This window comes from Pristis pectinata, chromosome 29 (assembly GCF_009764475.1).
Source record: "Pristis pectinata isolate sPriPec2 chromosome 29, sPriPec2.1.pri, whole genome shotgun sequence".
Lineage (NCBI taxonomy): Eukaryota > Metazoa > Chordata > Chondrichthyes > Rhinopristiformes > Pristidae > Pristis > Pristis pectinata.
In genome coordinates this window covers 20,155,397-20,174,193 of record NC_067433.1, presented here as the reverse complement: position 1 = coordinate 20,174,193, position 18,797 = coordinate 20,155,397, and the positions used below count along the sequence as shown (strand labels likewise).

The following is an 18,797-nucleotide window of genomic DNA, read 5'->3' as shown; positions in this document are numbered from 1 at the left end:
ACAGTGGCCAATTAACCTACCAACCTGTACTTCTTTGGGATGTGGGACGAAACCAGAGCACCTGGAGAAAACCCATGCAGTCACAAGGAGAATGTGCAAACTCCACCCAAATAGGACTCCATGCACTCAAATGCAATAAAGGCAATCCCTAGGGTTAATAACAAGGTGTTTGTCTGCCATTTCCATTGATACCAATTCCTCACTCCAAATGGTTTCTGGATATGCAGGTCATGCCTAGTCAAATAGGCTGTTCCATAGAAAGGGCCACAACAGGAAGTAACAGCAATTGGATTGAACAGGCCACTGTACAGAGGCACGTCAGGGGAATGTTCTCAACTAGCTTGCAGACTACAAACATGTTTACGGAAGTAATGTCAGTAAGGAAGTGATGACAGTAATGTCAGTAAAAGAGTTCCAGATTTTGTGTGATTGGGCACTTTGGTTGACCACAAGTGGAAAAGATAAACCAATGCATTACTGCACGGCTCTCAACTGGCCCCAACTCTCTTCAATCTCTAAACAAATGACCTACCAACAATCAGATTCCCCAAGTTCACTTCTGTGAATAGCATTTGCTTGTACAAAATTCTGGTCATAAATAAAAGCTTGAGAAAAGTTGCAGACTATTTACTAAAACAGGTGAAAACCTTGCTAAAACTGTCAAGTGTATTCAATTTTAACAGTGATAGCGCCAAATAAGAACTTCAGAAGTTAAAGCATAACCCTACAACAAAACATAGGGAATGGCATTGGGCAAATCTTTGACCTTTTGGGAGCAGTTTAGGAAAACTAGCAAATTCAAATTACAGAACAACTCTATAATCAAGTTAGCAGGGACAAGATAGAAAGTGAACGCAAATACACCCAGGAACCTCGTCCTTGCCTTCGCACACCCCTCACCAGAGTACAGTGCGCTTCTCTGACACTGGCTCTCACAGCTCTCTACAGAAATTAATACTCAATAGTATAAGACAATACTCAAGACTTCAGAATAAATCGGACAATGCGCAATCTAAAAAGTCCAGCCATCAAATAGGAAGAAAAATAGCAAGTTACATAAATAGAAAAATATTGAGCATGCTGGAAATCTGAAATAAAATACAAATATCTGGAATTTCAGATTTTGGTAAAGTATCCCACACCAAATAGCGACAATTTTGGAACACAGGGGGAGCACCGAAGAAATCAGGCGCAGGTTATGTTTTTGCAAGGAAGCAAACAGTTTCACCAATATACTGCAGACGTCCATTTTCACGTCCGACAGCGTTAACACGGGCGTCCGGGATGGGCAGGCTGGGCGCAATCAGCCTGCGTGCAACAGACTGTGTGCATCGTGCTACAGCTGGTTCTGATATCCGTGCCCAGCCCGTCCATGCCCGCGTCCCTCGCCACCGGCCGCGGCCGGGCCAGGCCCACACCAAGAGCCCCACTCACTCACCGGGCAGCCTAAAATGGCGGCCGAGTCAGCCGGCCCAGCCGGTGCGGACAAACCCCCGGCAGAGCTCACTGCACAGAACCAAGGTCGATGCCTCCGCCGGCGGGGACAAACCCCAACAAACGTCGGGAGGGGGTGCCCGCGTTCGCCGCCCAGATGTGGACGGAGACGACACGCAGTAACCATGGAGACCGCTCAGCCCTAACCCGGAAACGCACGCTGCTGCCGGAAGTCGGGTTGGAAGGTGGTGGGGACGCTGGGCGAGTGGAGCGGCGGCAGCCATGGCGGACGTCACCGCCCGCAGCCTGCAGTATGAGTACAAAGCGGTAAGTGGGGCGGGCGAGCTGCTTCGTGCTGGGCTGGAACCCGGGGGATTCCTCCCACGTGTGGCGCCCCTGAGTTAAATTGCCGGCGAGGGTTGGATCCTGCTGGTGGGATGGGTCGGCGCCGAGGCTGAGGCCTGCTGAGGTGCTGAGCCCACGGTGGGTGGTGGGCGACGTTGGGGGAGGGTCTGATCCCACCTGTCCTGGGGTGTGTTAGGGGTAGAAGGCAAAAATAACAGGGGTATACACCAAATAAGCTTTGATCTGTGAAGCCTGGGACCTTGCATGCAACCTCCCACATGTACTTGTATCAGTTCAAAAACCTGGGTAAAGGTTCGCGCTGTTGGGATTGTAAAATGATTAACTACAGCAGTGGTTTAGTGGATTGTGACTTTTTCTAAGAATCACAATTACATTCACGCAACAGGAGGAGGCCTTGCTGTCCATTGTGTCTGTGCTAGTCAAAAGGGAGCCCAATCCTGCCCTATATCACTGGGTCAGTGGTCATGCAGGTCACATCTCCTCAAATGCACATCCAGGTGCTATGTAAATGCGGAGTGCTTCTACTGCTGTCAGACATTGAGTTCCAGATCTCCAACACTGCCTAAGCAAAAAATAGACCAAAAATTTGTCTCTCTGTGAATTTTGAATACATTCAAAGACTTGATCTTTACAGCTCTCTGCAGTAGAGAATTCCAAAGGTCCAGAATACTCTGAGAGAAGAAACTTCCTGTGTTTGCCTTAAATTGGTGACCATGAATTCTGAGACACTGCACCCAAGTTCTCGATCAACAGATTTCCAGCATCTGTAGTCTCTTGTGTACCCAAATTCAGGATTCTCTGACTGGGGAATCATCCTCTTGCTATTTGCCCTGTCAGTCTTGCATGTTTCATTAAATCACCTGTTCTTCTAAACTCAAAAGGGTAGAATATTCTTCAGGGGTCCAGTTGAAAGTAAAGAAAGAGATCTCTAAAGTTGAAGCTTGAAATATTCAATAGGTCAGGCAGGATCCATGGAGAGAGAAACAAAGTTAGCATTTTAAGTTGATGATTTCATCAGAATGTTGACCTGAAGTGATAACTCTCCATTGATGCTGCTTAACCTGCTGAGTATTTTTAGGTGTTTGTACTTAATTGAAATGTTTGCAGTATTTTGCTTTTGGCTCAGTGGTTACTGTCTAGCTACGGTGGATCTATAGTTTTTCTGAGAATTTAGGACAAAAGAAAGGTCAAAACCATCAGTTTTGGTACATCTGTTTATGTTTCTTTCCCACTGGTCTTACTGGTCCACTGCTTTAAATAAATACATTGTTTGTTCCACACTCTTTCCAAACAAGACATATTATTAATTATCTTCACATCATTGTCTCAGTTCTGTTTCTCAAAAACACCAAACCAATTATGTTTCTCAAATGACACAGTGCCCCTGAATTCCCTATTGAGTAGTTGGGGAAGTTTCTTAACTTTGCAGAGCTTTATATATACAGTTGCAAATCTTGGAAAAAGGTGTGTGTGAGTTATTGTTCATCTTGATAAATTTATATTCTTGTAGTAATTTATTTTTTCTCCATTGCAGAATTCCAATCTTGTGTTACAAGCAGATCGTTCCTTAATTGACCGAACAAGGCGAGATGAGCCAACAGGAGAGGTACTATCGCTGGTGGGAAAACTGGAAGGGTCTAGGATGGGAGACAAAGCTCAGAGAACAAAGCCACAGTTACAGGAGGAGAGGCGAGCAAAGTAAGTAAGGCTTATATTACCAACATTTTAAGATTGCAGTTAATTTGGAAATGGGGACATTGATTGTCTCCTAGTCATGGTATACCAATTTGCATGTTGCATGTGTTGTTTTTGAATGGTAAAATTGTTTAAGTACAACATCTGAATGATATAATTGGTGAATCTGAAGTTATTGAAATATTTACATTCAAAAGTTGAACATTTATTTGATGTATTAAAATTTACAGGGCTTCCAGATGATAGGACTAAACTAGAATTAGAAGTTAATTAAATTGATGATAAATGTTTCCTTCCACTTGATCAGCCTTCCAAAAGATCTTCCATTATATGAAATGAAGTAAATTGGTAAATTGGTTTATTATTGTCACATGTACTGAGGTACAGTAAAAAAAACGTCTCGCATATCATTCATACAGATCAATTCATTACAACAGTGCATTGAGGTAGTACAAGGTAAAACAATAACGGAATGCAGAATAAAATGTGTTACAGCTACAGAGAAAGTACAGTGCAGGTAGACAATAAGATGCAAGGTCATAAGGAGATAGATTGTGAGGTCAAGAGTCCATCTCATAATACTAGGGAACCATTCCATAGTCTTATAATAGTGGAATAGAAGCTATATCTGTCTAGTGTGCACCACAACAAATAGTGCAAGTAATATTGGGGCTTTGCAGCTGTTCACATTAAACATTTACATTCTGCTTTCCTGTCCATATTAAGGGAGATTCTATTTTTAGTTGGTGATTGGTTTATTATTGTCACATGTACTGAGGTACGGTAAAAAGCTATGTTTTGCATGCCATCCAGACAGATCTTCCTCGATGTACTTTTCTTTGGAATGTAGAAAAGGAAAAGCAACAACATATAGTGTTACAGTTACAGAGAGAGTGCAATGCAGGTAGACAAATAATGTGTAAGGGCCATGATGAGGTCGATTGAGAGATCAAGACTAAGAGCTCATCTTTAAGTACAAGAGCTCCATTCACAAGTCTTAAAACAGCGAGATAGAATTCGCTGATAGATAGAAAAAATAAATTACTACAAATTATCTATGCCCTTGAGCTTGGTGGTAATTGTTCTCAAGCTTTTGTATCTTCTGCCGATGGAAGGTGGAGGTGAAGAGAGAATGACCAGGGTGGGAGGGGTCTTTGATTATGTTGGCTGCTTTTCCAAGGCAGCAGAAAGTGTGAATAGTGTCAATGGAGGGGAGGCTGGTTTTCGTGATGGACCGGGCTGTGTCTGCAATTCTGCGATTTCTTGCGGTCTTGGGAAGAGCAGTTGCCATATCAAGCTGTGATGCATCCAGATAGGATGCTCTCTATGGTACATCTATAAAAATTGGGGAGGGTCATCGGAGACATGCTGAACTTTGTTAGCCTTCTGAGGGAGTAGGGGTGCTAGTGTGCTATTTTTCTACAATTCACAACGATTGTGAAAGTTCAGGAAAGAAGAAACTACTTACTTGGTAATTTTTGTTTACGAATTCTTGCATCTTATAAATTTGCTGCCATTTAGAACATAGAACAATTACAGCACAATTCAGGCCCTTCGGCCCACAAAGCTGTGCGGAACATGTCCCTACCCTAGAAATTACTAGGCTTACCCATAGCCTTCTATTTTACTCAGCTCCATATACCTATCTAACAGTCTCTTGAAAGACCCTATCGTATCAGCCTCCACCACCGTTTCCGGCAGCCCATTCCACGCACTCACCACTCTCTGAGTAAAAAAAAACTTACCACTGACATCTCCTCTATATCTACTCCCTAGCACCTTAAACCTTTAAAACTTAAACCTCGAACTCTATACTGGAAAATAATGAGAACCAGGCTTGGAAATGATTTAACAGAGGGCTGATCTCTGGGGACTTTCTAGGTGGTATGCTGAAAAACTGTGTGAATGTAATTTTTGTATTCAGTATTTTGGTCAATACATGAATAAATGTGTGCCATTCAGTTGTGGAAGGTGTTTAGACAAGTCTGGTTGATTTAATTTGTTTTGCCTAGGAGTTTACTAGAATTTTTCTGGTCAGACTTCTAGGTCATTTCGCCCTGCTCTGTGAGCTGGATAATGTTTTCCACACAGTGTGTTGCTGTACTCAAATGTGACTTCCTATTTCATCTTGTCTTTCATTTGGGTCTTTTCACGTAGGCGGAGGAAGCGTGATGAAGATCGCCATGACATGAATAAGATGAAAGGATATACATTGCTATCAGAGGGCATTGATGAAATGGTTGGGATTGTGTACAAACCAAAAACAAAAGAAACCAGAGAGACTTATGAGGTGCTACTTAGTTTCATTCAGGCTGCACTTGGCGACCAGGTAAGAGTTTCCAAGATGTATGTAACCTAGACAGCTAGACTACTTTCATTGCCAGTTTACTGGGATAAAATTTTAATGCTTAGCTCCATTGTTGATACAAGGTCCATTGTTGATATAAGCTACAATGAGGCTTCATTTTCATGCTGAGGTAACATTGTTTTGTCAAGGGTTGCTGTCTTCTCAGTGAGACACTGACTTACTTGCCTGCAAGAAATTACATGCGACTTCAGGCAGAAAGGTCGATAAAACAGAATATTGATTTGATATCACATTAGTGTTTTTGGGAGTTTGCTGTGCATAAAATTGGCGCTTGCTTTTGTTACATTATAGTGTTGACTACAGCTCAAAATGTAGGACATCTCAAGTTTGTGAAAGTTGCTATTGAAGTACAAGTCTTTATGGATAGAATTCTGAATGTTAATCATACTGTTTCATATTGTTTTTGCATGATTAACTTATGTAGAAGTAAAGAAGGATAAATAATTCAAAACAGTACTTAAAGATTTCATTATTTCAGCTGCCAGTTTCAATCCAGCTCCTTCCCCACAAGGTTCATCTCTGATTCTTCTCTTCCCTTTCTGGATCTGTCTCCATCCATCTCTGGGGATATGCTAATGGCAAACATCCAGTACAAGCCTAAAAACTCCCACAGCTATTTTCACTCTACTTTCCACAGGGGAGGCTGGTCCAGAAGATTAAGTTGCTTGGCATTCAGGATGAAGTAGCCAATTGGATTCAAATTGCCTTAGCAGGAGAAGCCAGAGAGTGGTAGTAGACGGTTGTCTCTCTGACTGGAGGCCTATGGCTAGTGGTGTGCCGTAGGGATCGGTGCTGAGTGTTGTTGTTTATCATCTATATTAATGATTTAGATGATGATGTGGTAAACTGGATCAGCAAATTTGCAGACACCACCAACACTGAGGGCGTAGTGGACAACAAGGAAAGCTAGCAAGGCTTGCAGCGTGATCTTGACCAGCTAGGAAAATGGGCTGAAAAATAGCAGATGGAATTTAATGCAGACAAGTGTGAGGTGTTGCACTTTGGGAGGACAAACCAGGGTAAGACTTACACAGTGAATGGTGGGCTCTGAGGTGTGCGGTAGAACAAAGGGACCTGGGAATACAGATCCATAATTCCTTGAAAGTGGCGTCACAGGAAGATAGGGTTGTAAAGAGAGCTTTTAGCACATTGGCCTTCATAAATCAGGGCATTGAGTACAGGAGTTGGGATGTTCTGTTGAAGTTGTACAAGACGTTGGTGAGGCTGAATTGTGTATTGTGTGCAGTTCTGGTCACCAACCTACAGTAAAGATGTCAATAAACTTGGAAGAGTGCAGAGAAAATTTACAAAGATGTTGCTGGGACTTGAGGACCTGAGTTGTAGGGGAAGGTTGAATAGGTTAGGACTGTATTTCCTAGACCACAGGAGAATAAGAGGAGATCTTATAGAGCTGTACAAAATTATGAGGGGTATAGATAGGGTGAATGCATGCAGGCTGTTTCCCCTCAGGTTGGGTGAGACTAGAACTAGAGGTCATAGGTTTAGGGTGAAAGGTGAAATATTTAAGGGGAATCTGAGGGGAAACTTCTTCACTCAGAGGGTGGTGCGAGTGTGGAACGAGCTGCCAGTAGAAATGGTAAGGTTCAATTGTAACATTTAAGAGAAGTTTGGACAGGTACCTGGATGGGAGGGGTTTGGAGGGATATGGTGCAGGTAGATGGGACTAGGCAGAAGATCAGGTCAGCATGGACTAGATGGGCCAAAGGACCTGTTTCTGTGCTGTAGTGCTCTAGGACTTCCTCCCACCCTACCTCCTATAAGGACTGTAATCAATTCTCGCAGTTTCTGTGTCATACTTGCTCCGATGAGATCTTCCATGTAAATGCCTCTGAAATACCTTCCTTCTTTGTGAACTGCAGCTTCACCTAATAATTGACATGAGTCCTTGACTGCATCCTTACCTATTTCCTGCACCTCTGCACAGTGCTGCAGCTAGTAGAGCTGCTTCGTCAAAGCTCCCAGCTCAATCCTAACCTCTGGTTCTGTCTATGTGGAGTTTGCACGTTCTCCCCGTGACATGGGTCCTTTCACCTCATCTCTTCCCACCAACTAGTGACCCAAGCAGCTCCTCCAGGTGAAACAGCAATTCATTTACATTGATTGCGTGACACTGCATTGGAAGCAATGTCACAATGTGGCCTCCTCTACAGAAACCAAATGCAGGGTGTGTGCCCATTCTGCTGAGCACCTGTGGGTGTGACCCTAAGCTTCCAGTTGCTTGCCACTTTATTTCTCTGCCCCACTTCCATAGTGAAGTACCTGTCTGTGGCCTGCTATACTGTTATAACAAACAGTTATAACATTACAGGAGGCCACCGACAGGTACTGCAATGTGGAAGCTTGAGAAATAGCGCCTTTTGGACTAAACATTGAATTATATAACTTCAGGTAATTAGTTTTCTCTGTCTGTAGCAGAGTTAGTCATTTGTGAAATTGCCTCAGGTTTTCTCTTCCGATTAGTGCACCTGACCTGTTGGGCACATCCTACAGCATTTCTCAACTTTCTATGCTTGCTTGTTTATATTCTCACCCTCCAACTGCCTCCAGTAAAGTGTCAACAGGCTGACCTCTACATCTTATCCCCATGGCAGCTCCAGCCTTGCCCTGTCACAGATGTTCCCTTTTGTCCTTTCCATCCCTCCCCCATCACCCTACCCCCCACCCCCCCCCCCCCCCACCACCCTCTCTTCAACTAACTTTTCCAGTTCTGACAAAGTGTCTTCAATCTGTTTCCCTTTCCAGAAATGCTGCCTAACCTGCTGGGTGTTTTCAGCATTTGTGTTTTTTTTATTTCAGATTTTCAGCATCTGCAGTTTATTTAATTTTCACTTAAGGTAGATGAATTTGAGGGAATTATTCAATACAGATAAATAGCCAAGAATTTAGAAATTAAATCTAAGTATGTAAGAATGTTATTTGGAGAATTTGTAAGAAAGGTAGGAAAGAAATTTTGAATTTCTCTGCAGGTTGAAATTAAGATGAATGGTTTTAGGCATCGTAAATTCATAAGATCCATCTTTAGGTACTATGGTTTCATTTTGAACCAAAAGGCTGCTGTAGACTGGTCTTTGAAGTAAACATACAATCGACTTCCATGCATTGAAACCGTAAACAAAAAGTGAGTCTTGGTGTTGCACTGATAGTTTAAGTGATTCGTTTCCACTGGATAAACCAAGCACAGGCACGTCTCCACTATTTTCAGGACAGTGATTGGTCTACACTGTGTAACATATTTTACATAAGACCAGTACTTGCTCATCTAAAATTGTTTAATTCTTTGTACAAAGCAAATGATTAGGTAGTAACCTTATACTGATATGACATTATCAAATCAATTTTGCCCAATGAAATTATTCATCAGTAATGGAAAACAAATAAAACTGCAGATGCTGGAATCGGAAACAGAAAGACAAGTGCAGGAAGAACTCAGCCAGGCAAACAGCATCAAGATTATTCACCAAATAGTGCTAACATCTTTCTCTTTTCATATGATTACATTTTGGCAGGTTAATATTTCAATACTTTTCTTTAACTTGTTTTCATTACTTAAAATTATTTTAATTTTTAGATTTAATCAGAGTTGATACACTTCATTTCTTATTGTTTATTTCGCCCTTGTTCTGTCACTTAGTTGCGTGTATCTCATCTTGTCTGCCGTGTGTACCCATGTCACTGCGAAGATGTACTTATCTATCTATTCCATGTGCATTGTTCACTGTATATCGTCTTTGCAGTTACATCTGAAACAAATAATGAGCAATTTAATGTGGGGAAAGGCGGGAGAAGCGAATTAATAAATTTACCACTGTCTGAATGCCATGACATTAATATTTCTAATGTGACCAACTTTACACATACAGCAAGATTATCTTGTTTCTTTTCTAGCCCCGTGATATTCTCTGTGGAGCAGCAGATGAGGTCCTGGCTGTGTTGAAAAATGATAAACTGCGTGACAAGGAGCGGCGAAAGGAGATAGAAATGCTGCTGGGACAGTTGGAAGATACTCGCTACCATGTGCTAGTAAATCTGGGAAAGAAAATTAGTGACTATGGAGGAGACAAAGAGGTGCAGAATATGGGTAAGCAGGACCGACATTTCCCAGTTAAAAAGGAAGGGGTTGGAACTTATCACAGCAAAACTCTGATCATCTGTCATCTGACTGCTCAGAAATCCCTGGGGTTTGAAGTCTGGCTAACCAGGTAACGTTTGCTGCTCTCCAGAACGCCAGTTCCCATTCTCCCTTCCTACTCACTGGGGCCCTGGTTCCTGCACTGCCTTGAAACTTACCGTGTTCACTGGAGCATTTATCATGCTATTGTGTAACATCTTAAAACAAAAGTTAATTTAAAATATGTTGGAATATGAATCGAATAACATCCAATAGTCCAGAAAATCCACTGGTACATTAACCTAAGTTCTGAGTGTGCTGAATTAACAAAATTCTACTGTAAAACAAAAGTAAGTCAATGAAGTGGGACCAGAGGTTTGTTTAGGTATTTCTGTCCTCTTCCCCCACCCATCTCCCCCTTAACACCTCTGCATATTATTAAAACATCTTCTCCCCCCTCAGATGGGTGGAAGTGTATCTGCTGATTTGGGTTTCTGTCAAAGATGTAATACAGGTAGCAGTTTGAAAAGTTTGAGGTTTTTGCTGCAGTATTATGTGTCCTCCTCCCTAAATATTGAAATAGACTCAATGGCAGAGTGCCCTCTATCTCATTCCTGTTGAAATGGTGGATATAGTGTCTGGTCCAGACATATTCGAGCTTTACAGTGTTTGTTCCTGGGTGTCTGCTTTGGGGACGTGAGGTACATTTTTAGAATTTAAAGTAATCAATTGTGCACACCACCTGATCTAAGAAGCAAGTAGCTGGCAAATGTACATCTTTTCCTTTTGATTGCTCTGATTCTTTTCAGACGTTCACATGGAGTCATCCTCCACCACTTAGTAGTTTGAAAACATACATCCTGTGTGTATCGTTATATCAGTTTTGGAGCCTAAGTTTACCCTTGATCAATCAGCTGTTGTAAAGTTACACAATTTTTTCTTATAAACAATGTCTTGAGAAAGCCTGATTGTCTGAACACCTTTCTAATGTTTACTACCATCTCTACCTTGGACTATAAGACATAGAAGCAGAATTATGCCATTTGGCCCATCAAGTCTGCTCTGCCATTCAGTCACAGCTGACTTTTCAACCCCATTCTCCCACCTTCTCCCTGTAACCCTTAGCCCCCTTACCAATCAAGAACCTATTAATCTCTGACTTAAACACACCCAATGACTTGGCCTCCACAGCCCTTTGCGGCAATGAATTCCACAGATTCACCACCCTCTGGCTGAAGAAATCTCTCCTCACCTCAGTTTTAAAGGAACGTCCCTTCATTCTGAGGCTGTGCCCTCGGACCCTGGACTCACCTACTGATGGAAACATTCTCTCCACACTCTACGCTCTTCCACCTTCCTATTCAGGCAGCATATCCCATGTTGGACTTTTACCAATTCCCTTGCCTTTGGTTGCTCTTGAATTATTTATTTTCTGCCATGCGTACATAATTCCATGGCATTAAAAGATATTCACATCTTCTAGGTTTTTCCATTATCTGTGGAACAACAGAATTGCTATTTTTCCAGGGCTGCGGTGTTCCGTAACAATGTTTATCATTACCTGTAATTTGCTTAAAAGCTAGAAATCTTTACCCATTGTTCCTTCGTTTTCTATCTTAACAGTGTTTTGCAACCTGCATTTTTACCCCAACAACTAAATGGGTGTTTTACTACACTGTTTCCCAGACAGTGCCCAGCCATCTCCAGCCACCTTCACTCGTTCCACTGCAACATGGTTTTTAATTGAACTTTTATTTTAAAATTAGCCCCTACCATGAGCCTGCTACCGTGGGGAATACTTCAGAGCATTTCAGTTACATACTGTTAACTTTACAGCAAATTATACCAATTGGGTCACAATAGTAATATAATGCAGTGGTACTGTTGGGTATTTTTTTTTAGTAACAAATGATGTCTCCCTAAATCTAGTACAAGAGTCTATCAGAGTAGGCCTGTACTTGGATAACCTGTGTTTCAGACCTAAACAAAATGAATGGAAATACCAGGCAGTGGTAAGCTTGATCTGTGTTCAAATTTTAGGTGTATGAACCTATGAATTCATATATCTGAAGTCACATTAAAGGTTTCATGAATGACGAAGTAGTGCAGAAAGCAGCACTTTTCTCAAGTCCACAGCTACAGTAAACAGAAATTGATTTGCTTAGATTTTGACAACCAGGTTACTTCTGGACATTCTTATAGTTTCCTACACAGCGGTAGGTATGGAGGCATCCTGTAACACTGCAAGAAAACAGCAACATTATAACATATGTTAGTAATAGATGAGAGTGAACTTCATTTAAGAAATTACATTATTTTTATGTTCTGTATCTGGCAGCAAGGGCTGTATTGTAAATGGCAACGTCCTCTTCTGCCATAATCCCCTTCTCTTTTCACCAGCACTCTTTTTTTTCAACCTGCCCACTTCACCGCTTACCCAGTTGATTTATTAAAACAGTCCAAGATGGGGCAGGGGTATGCTTCCATTTCTTGGTTTTGAGATGTTTGAATTAACAGTGCATTTTCCTCTTTCAGATGACAATATTGATGAGACATATGGAGTTAATGTGCAGTTTGAGTCTGATGAAGAGGTGAGTAAAGCACCCTTGCAGACAGATTACCCTATGCACTTTTGTAACTTAGGTCAGGAAGTTTGCCCATTTGGGGGAGTGGGATGGAGGGGGTGGTAAAGGGAAAGCTAATTTACCCCATTAAACATTTAGAGGTTATAAATGGGGCATAATGCTGATATTACAAAGCTGAGTGTCACTGTGATTTGTGAGGAGGTTGCATCAAGACTACACAGGGAAATAAATGGGCCGAGTGAATAGCTGAGGTCATGGCAGATGACATATCATGTGAAAAAAAATGTAGAAATGCACTATTTTTTAAACAGTGAGAAACTGAAAGATGTTGGTGTTCAAAGAGACCTGGGTGTCTTTGTGCATAAATTGCTGAAAGTTAAGCTACAGGTACAGCAAGTAATTAGTAAGGCAACAATATGTTGGCCTTTATTGCAAGATGTTTTGAGTACAAGAGTAAAGATGTCTTACTGGAATTGCATAGAGGCCACATATAGAATATTATGTGCAGGTCTGGGCACCAGAGGATGTACTTGTGACAGAGTACAGCAAAGGTTCACCATATTAAATCCTGGGATGTGGGTTTGTCCTATGAGGAGATATTAGTGGATAAGCTGATGCTCTGTGGAGCTTGATGGTAGTTTCAGAGATGTTTCCCTTGGCTGGGGTGCCCAGACCTGGGAATCATGGATTCAAAATAATGGGTTGGCCATTCAGGACTGAGATGAGAAAAAAATTCTTCTCCTAGAGACACTGAATCTTTAGAATTCTCCACCCAGTAAGGCTCTGAAGACTAGGTTGCCGACTATACTCAAGACAGAGATGAATAAATTATTAGATATTAAAGTACTTGAGGGATATCAGGTTAGTGCAGGAAAATGGCAGGTGAGGTAAAAGAGCAGCCATAATTTTGTTGAATGGCACGACAGGCCTGAGAGGTTGAATGGGCATCTTTTAAGGTAACATTTCTTTATTAGTCACAGGTACAACGAAACACACAGTGAAATACATCTTTTGCGTAGAGTGTTCTGGGGGCAGCCCGCAAGTGTCGCCACGCTTCCGGCGCCAACATAGCACGCCCACAACTTCCTAACCCGTACGTTTTTGGAACGTGGGAGGAAACTGGAGCACCCGGAGGAAACCCACGCAGTCACGGGGAGAACGTGCAAATTCCTTACAGACAGCGGCCGGAATTGAACCCGGGTCGCTGGCACTGTAATAATGCTATGCTAACCACTACACTGATGTTTTTAGCGTCGTTATGAAAGTGTACATTCATGTATGGTGGGCCACCTGGCAGACAAGGGTAGTGGAGTTGGTGTTATTCATATCTTGTGTTTTTTTTCACATGGGCCTGTGATTAGGGCTGTATCAGTAGATAGTCCAGATATTTATTATTGTTGCAATCAGATATTGCCTTCTATGATGTATGTAGCATTTCTAGGCATTGCACAGTGGTACAGCTGGCAGAGTTGCTGCCTCACAGCTCCTGTAACCTGGGTTCAATCTTGACCCATGATGCCGTCTGTGTAGAGAGTTTGCATGTTTCTGCCTGTGACCATGTGGGTTTCCTCCAGGTGCTCTGGTTTCTTCCCTGATCCAAAAGACGTGTGGGCTGGTATGTTAAATGACCACTATAAATTGCCCTGTTGTGTAGATAGAGTCTGGGTGGTGAGAGTCTTGGAATGTGTGGAGAATAAAATGGGTTAAGTGTAAATGGATGATTAATGGTTGACACAGACAGTGGACCAAAGGCCTGTTTCTGTGCTCCATGACTCTAAAATGGGAACAGCATTGTCATGCCAGTAGATTCTATGAAGTGGCAATTTGTAATTGTGTGGATTCCTGGAATGGGAAATCCTCAGTAGATTATTTATTTAACTTGGCCTTTTTTCTGTTTTTCTGTTCAATTTCTACTTCAGGAGGGAGATGAGGATGCATTTGGTGAAGTGCGGGAAGAAGCATCAGATGAGGACACAGAAGGGGAGGAAGCAGACGTCAGCTGCACGCTTTCTGCTAATGTAAGTCTTGGAATGAGTAGTGTGGTGTGACCATGAATGCCCTGAGCAATGGGGTCCTGTAAGGGAAGCTAGCTGATTGGGAAAATGTTGTTTTGTTTTGCCAGGTTCTGTATTATTTACAAACGCTGACACTGAGTCAGCTTAAAACAAAATACCCACCACTATTGGAAGCAAGCGTTAATAAGAATGACCATTCCAAACTAAAATTGTTGGTGGGTTAACTTAAAATTTGAGACTGGGGTTAATGATACCTTGTGTATTGTGCCACTGTTTAGTGAGCTGTTTTTCCTTTCCTTAGCTGGGTACTGCTGGAGATGTGCTCAGTGCAAAGAAGAAAGACCTTCATCCCAGGGACATTGATGCTTTCTGGCTCCAGAGACAGCTCAGCCGCTTCTATGATGATGCTATTATGTCACAAAAGAAAGCTGATGAAGTGCTGGATATTCTAAAGGTGAGTTCCAAACTGATGGTAGAATGCCCAGAAATGGGCAATGTGTTCTAAATGTAGCCTTTCTTTTAGTTATCATAGAAACATAGAAAAACTACAGCACAATTCAGGCCCTGCTGTGCCGAACATGTCCCTACCCTAGAAATTACTAGGCTTAGTCATAGCCCTCTATTTTTCTCAGCTCCGTGTACCTATCCAACAGTCCCTTAAAAGACCCTATCGTATCTGCCTCCACCACCGTTGCCGGCAGCCCATTCCACGCACTCACCACTCTCTGAGTAAAAAAACTTACCCCTGACATCTCCTCCTTACCTACTCCCCAGCACCTTATACCTATGTCCTCTTGTGGCCACCATTTCAGCCCTGGGGAAAAGCCTCTGACTATCTACCTGATCAATACCTCTCATCATCTTATATACCTCTATCATGTCCCCCCTCATCCTCCGTCGCTCCAAGGAGAAAAGGCCGAGTTCCCTCAACCTGCTTTCATAAGGCATGCTCCGCATTCCAGGCAGCATCCTTGTAAATCTCCTCTGCACCTTTTCTATGGCTTCCATATCCTTCCTGTAGTGAGGTGACCAGAACTGAGCACAGTACTCCAAGTAGGGTCTGACCAGGGACCTATATAGCTGCAACAATACCTCACAGCTCCTAAATTCAATTCCCTGATTGATGAAGGACAATACACCATATGCCTTCTTAACCACAGAGTCAAGCTGTGCAGCCGCTTTGAGCGTCCTATGGACTCGGACCCCAAGATCCCTCTGATCCTCCACACTGCCAAGAGTCCTACCATTAAGACTATATTCTGCCATCATATTTGACCTACCAAAATGAACCACTTCTCACTTATCTGGGTTGAACTGCATCTGCCACCTCTCAGCCCAACATTGCATCCTATCTGTGTCCCTCTGTAACCTCTGACAGCCCTCCAAACTATCCACAACACCCCCAACCTTTGTGTCATCCGCAAACTTAATAACCCACCCCCCCACTTCCACATCCAGGTCGTTTATAAAAATCACAAAGAGTAAGGGTCCCAGTACTGATCCCTGAGGTACACCACTGGTCACCAACCTCATATTAGTTATCATATCAGGCATATTAGTTATCAGTGTCACAACTTTTTATTTTTGTACAGCATTGGCTAATTTATATATAAAATGATCACTTGACAGTACAGCTGGAGTTGCACTTAATTGTTCTTTTCATGTTATTTGTGTTTTTTTTTCATAGACGCAATGGGCTAAATGGCCATAATAGATTCCTTTCTCTCTTAGATTTATTGTGCTTTTGTTTCAGACAGCTGGAGATGATCGAGAATGTGAGAATCAGCTTGTCTTGCTTCTTGGATTTAACACTTTTGACTTTATCAAAGTCTTGCGACAACATCGTATGATGAGTGAGTATTCAGATGTATGTGTGCAGAATAAAAAATATACCCTTTAACTGTATCTGTGCAGAAAGCCGGATATTCCTTCTCTCACTTGGTACTGGTTCCAACTGATACTCAGAACTGCATATACTTCCATAGCTTTTGGTCACCATCTTAGACTAATAGGGGTGAGAACATCTTTTGCTGGTTGTATGTGCCATGTGATTATGAGTCAACGAAAAAGGAGAGTGGGAACAACCATTAGCATTTGATTCTAATGGTTAATGCTCTTATTTTGGAGAGTAAGGGTGGGGCAGTGGTGCGGTAGTTAGTACCTCTGCCTCACAGCTCCAGCAATCCAGGTTCAATCCTGACCTGTGTGGAATTTCCACTTTCTCCCTGTGATCGTGTGGGTTTCCAGTTTCCTATCACACGCCAAGGATGTGCTGGCATGCAGGGAATTGGGGACTGTAATTGACCCCCAGTATAAGAGAGTGGAGCAATGGGATTACTCTGAGAACCAGCATAGATTTAATGGGCTGAATGTCATTCTTTGTCATAATAGAATATAAATATGAAAGGTATGCAAATAGTTTATGCCTCTGTCTATATCATTAAACACCCTTTTCCCTCAGAAAAAAAGGCACATCCACCAGTCTCTGTTGGTATTGGTTTATTATTGTCGCTTGTACCGAGGGACAGAGAAAAACTTGTCTTGCATACCGTTCATACAGATCAATTCTTTACACAGTGCATTGAGGTAGTACAGGGTAAGAACATTAACAGAATACAGAGTAAAGTGTCACAGCTACAGGGAACTGCATTGCAGGTAGACAATAAGGTACAACTCACAGTGACATGGACTGGTGAAAGTAGTGGTTTTGGTCAGGCCGATGAGTGTCACTGTTTCTTGTGACTGGCGTGCTGTATTTTTTCCAGTGTGCAGTCTTACCTGATTTATCTTCTCTTTGTGAAAGACTGGATGGAGTAAAGATTATAGGATTGTTGCTTATGGTCTTGACAAATTGAGTAGCATTAAATTGTGGGTTCAAAGTGGGAATAATAGTATGTCCAAGCCCTCTGTCTTAAATATGTTACATAATTTCACAAACAGCTGTACTTACCTGACAGTAAGTACACTTCACTTATCATTTTCTGTCTGGTCCTGGTAGTTCTGTACTGCACTTTACTGGCTAGTGCTCAGAGTGAGGCAGAGAAGGAGAGGATCCAGAATAAGATGGAGGCAGATGCAGAGCTTTCCAAGGTTCTCTATAAACTTCAGGAAACTGAAAAAGAGGACATAATTCGGGTAAGTCACAGTATAGTCCTCAAACATGCCTGTCCATACCATCATCTGGTTTACAAACTAGAAGCTAAATGAATTTTTAATGATGCTCATCAAAATGATCTGTCCCTTTGTAGGAAGAAAGATCTCGTAGAGAACGAGTTCGCCAGTCTCGTGTGGATACAGACCTCGAAGCAATGGATCTCGATAGAGAAGGGGAGGTGAGTCTAGTTTAAGTGTGAACTTAAAGCAACAACTGTGATATGTCGTAGAAAATCAGATGAAGGCAAATGATTAAGATATGCTAATTAATTGAAAAATTATTCATCTTGGCCTAATTCAGGGATAAGAATAGCACTGTCCCAAGGTGGTTATGAAGAATAAACAATTAGCCAGGGTTCCTGCTGTTGATGCTATTCTGTGAAAACTTGTACTGCATTGGTGAAGCTAGTATGTGCAAACTTATCCTGGAAGTGGGACTCCTTTAACAATAGTCAAGCAACCGAGAGGATTCTCAGTTTTAGAGGTTAAACAGAAGAAATCAGAGGTAGTTATCCTTCGATGATCTAATTGAAGTCCTCAAAATTACTGAAGGAACCAACAACCAAATTGTTTAGAGACATAAGAGGCTACAGATGCTGGAACCTGGAGCAACAAACAATCTGCTGGAAGAACTCAGTGGGTCGAGCAGCATCTGTGGGAGGAAAGGAATAGTTGATGTTTTGGGTCAAAACCCTGCATCAGAACTTGTGTCCGTGCATCAGCCAAGTTGTTAAATCTGGTGAAGAGTTGAAGCATAAGGGTACAATTAAATGAAAGGACTCAATTATATAAAATTAATAGGGACGTTCTCAAGTCCAGGCCTCTCATTTTAGAGAGAGGAAAAACTGCAGGGGGAGAAATTCACCATGCATGGTCAAAGTAATGAAGTTTCAGGAGGTTGCAGTTATTTAATTTTTGGTTTACAGTAGAGATAAATAGATTCTTTATTGGGTCAAAGACTGATGTTTCTATAAGACTGCTTATGCACACTGTGGATTCACTTTTGACAGTGATTGAAATATTTGCCCCTCACTACAACACTGTTGCGTAAA

General features: G+C 42.1%; 2 protein-coding genes across 2 annotated transcripts in view; one reads left to right on the top strand and one right to left on the bottom strand.

The window, feature by feature from the left end:
* The window catches only part of LOC127584413 (cytosolic purine 5'-nucleotidase-like), a 171,960-nt gene extending 170,498 nt beyond the window's left edge, over positions 1 to 1,462 (bottom strand). Inside the window, exon 1 of the mRNA XM_052041205.1 lies at positions 1,439 to 1,462. The gene's annotated coding sequence lies outside the window, so the exon portion shown is untranslated. The remainder of the gene's footprint in view (positions 1 to 1,438) is intronic.
* A 156-nt stretch (positions 1,463 to 1,618) lies between these two features.
* snrnp200 (small nuclear ribonucleoprotein 200 (U5)) overlaps positions 1,619 to 18,797 on the top strand; it is a 49,906-nt gene continuing 32,727 nt past the window's right edge. Inside the window, exons 1-10 of the mRNA XM_052041202.1 lie at positions 1,619 to 1,761; positions 3,335 to 3,498; positions 5,653 to 5,824; positions 9,770 to 9,962; positions 12,528 to 12,583; positions 14,497 to 14,595; positions 14,894 to 15,046; positions 16,346 to 16,445; positions 17,591 to 17,727; positions 17,841 to 17,924. Of these exons, the coding sequence (XP_051897162.1) occupies positions 1,717 to 1,761; positions 3,335 to 3,498; positions 5,653 to 5,824; positions 9,770 to 9,962; positions 12,528 to 12,583; positions 14,497 to 14,595; positions 14,894 to 15,046; positions 16,346 to 16,445; positions 17,591 to 17,727; positions 17,841 to 17,924 (1,203 nt within the window). The 5' untranslated portion in view covers positions 1,619 to 1,716. The remainder of the gene's footprint in view (positions 1,762 to 3,334; positions 3,499 to 5,652; positions 5,825 to 9,769; positions 9,963 to 12,527; positions 12,584 to 14,496; positions 14,596 to 14,893; positions 15,047 to 16,345; positions 16,446 to 17,590; positions 17,728 to 17,840; positions 17,925 to 18,797) is intronic.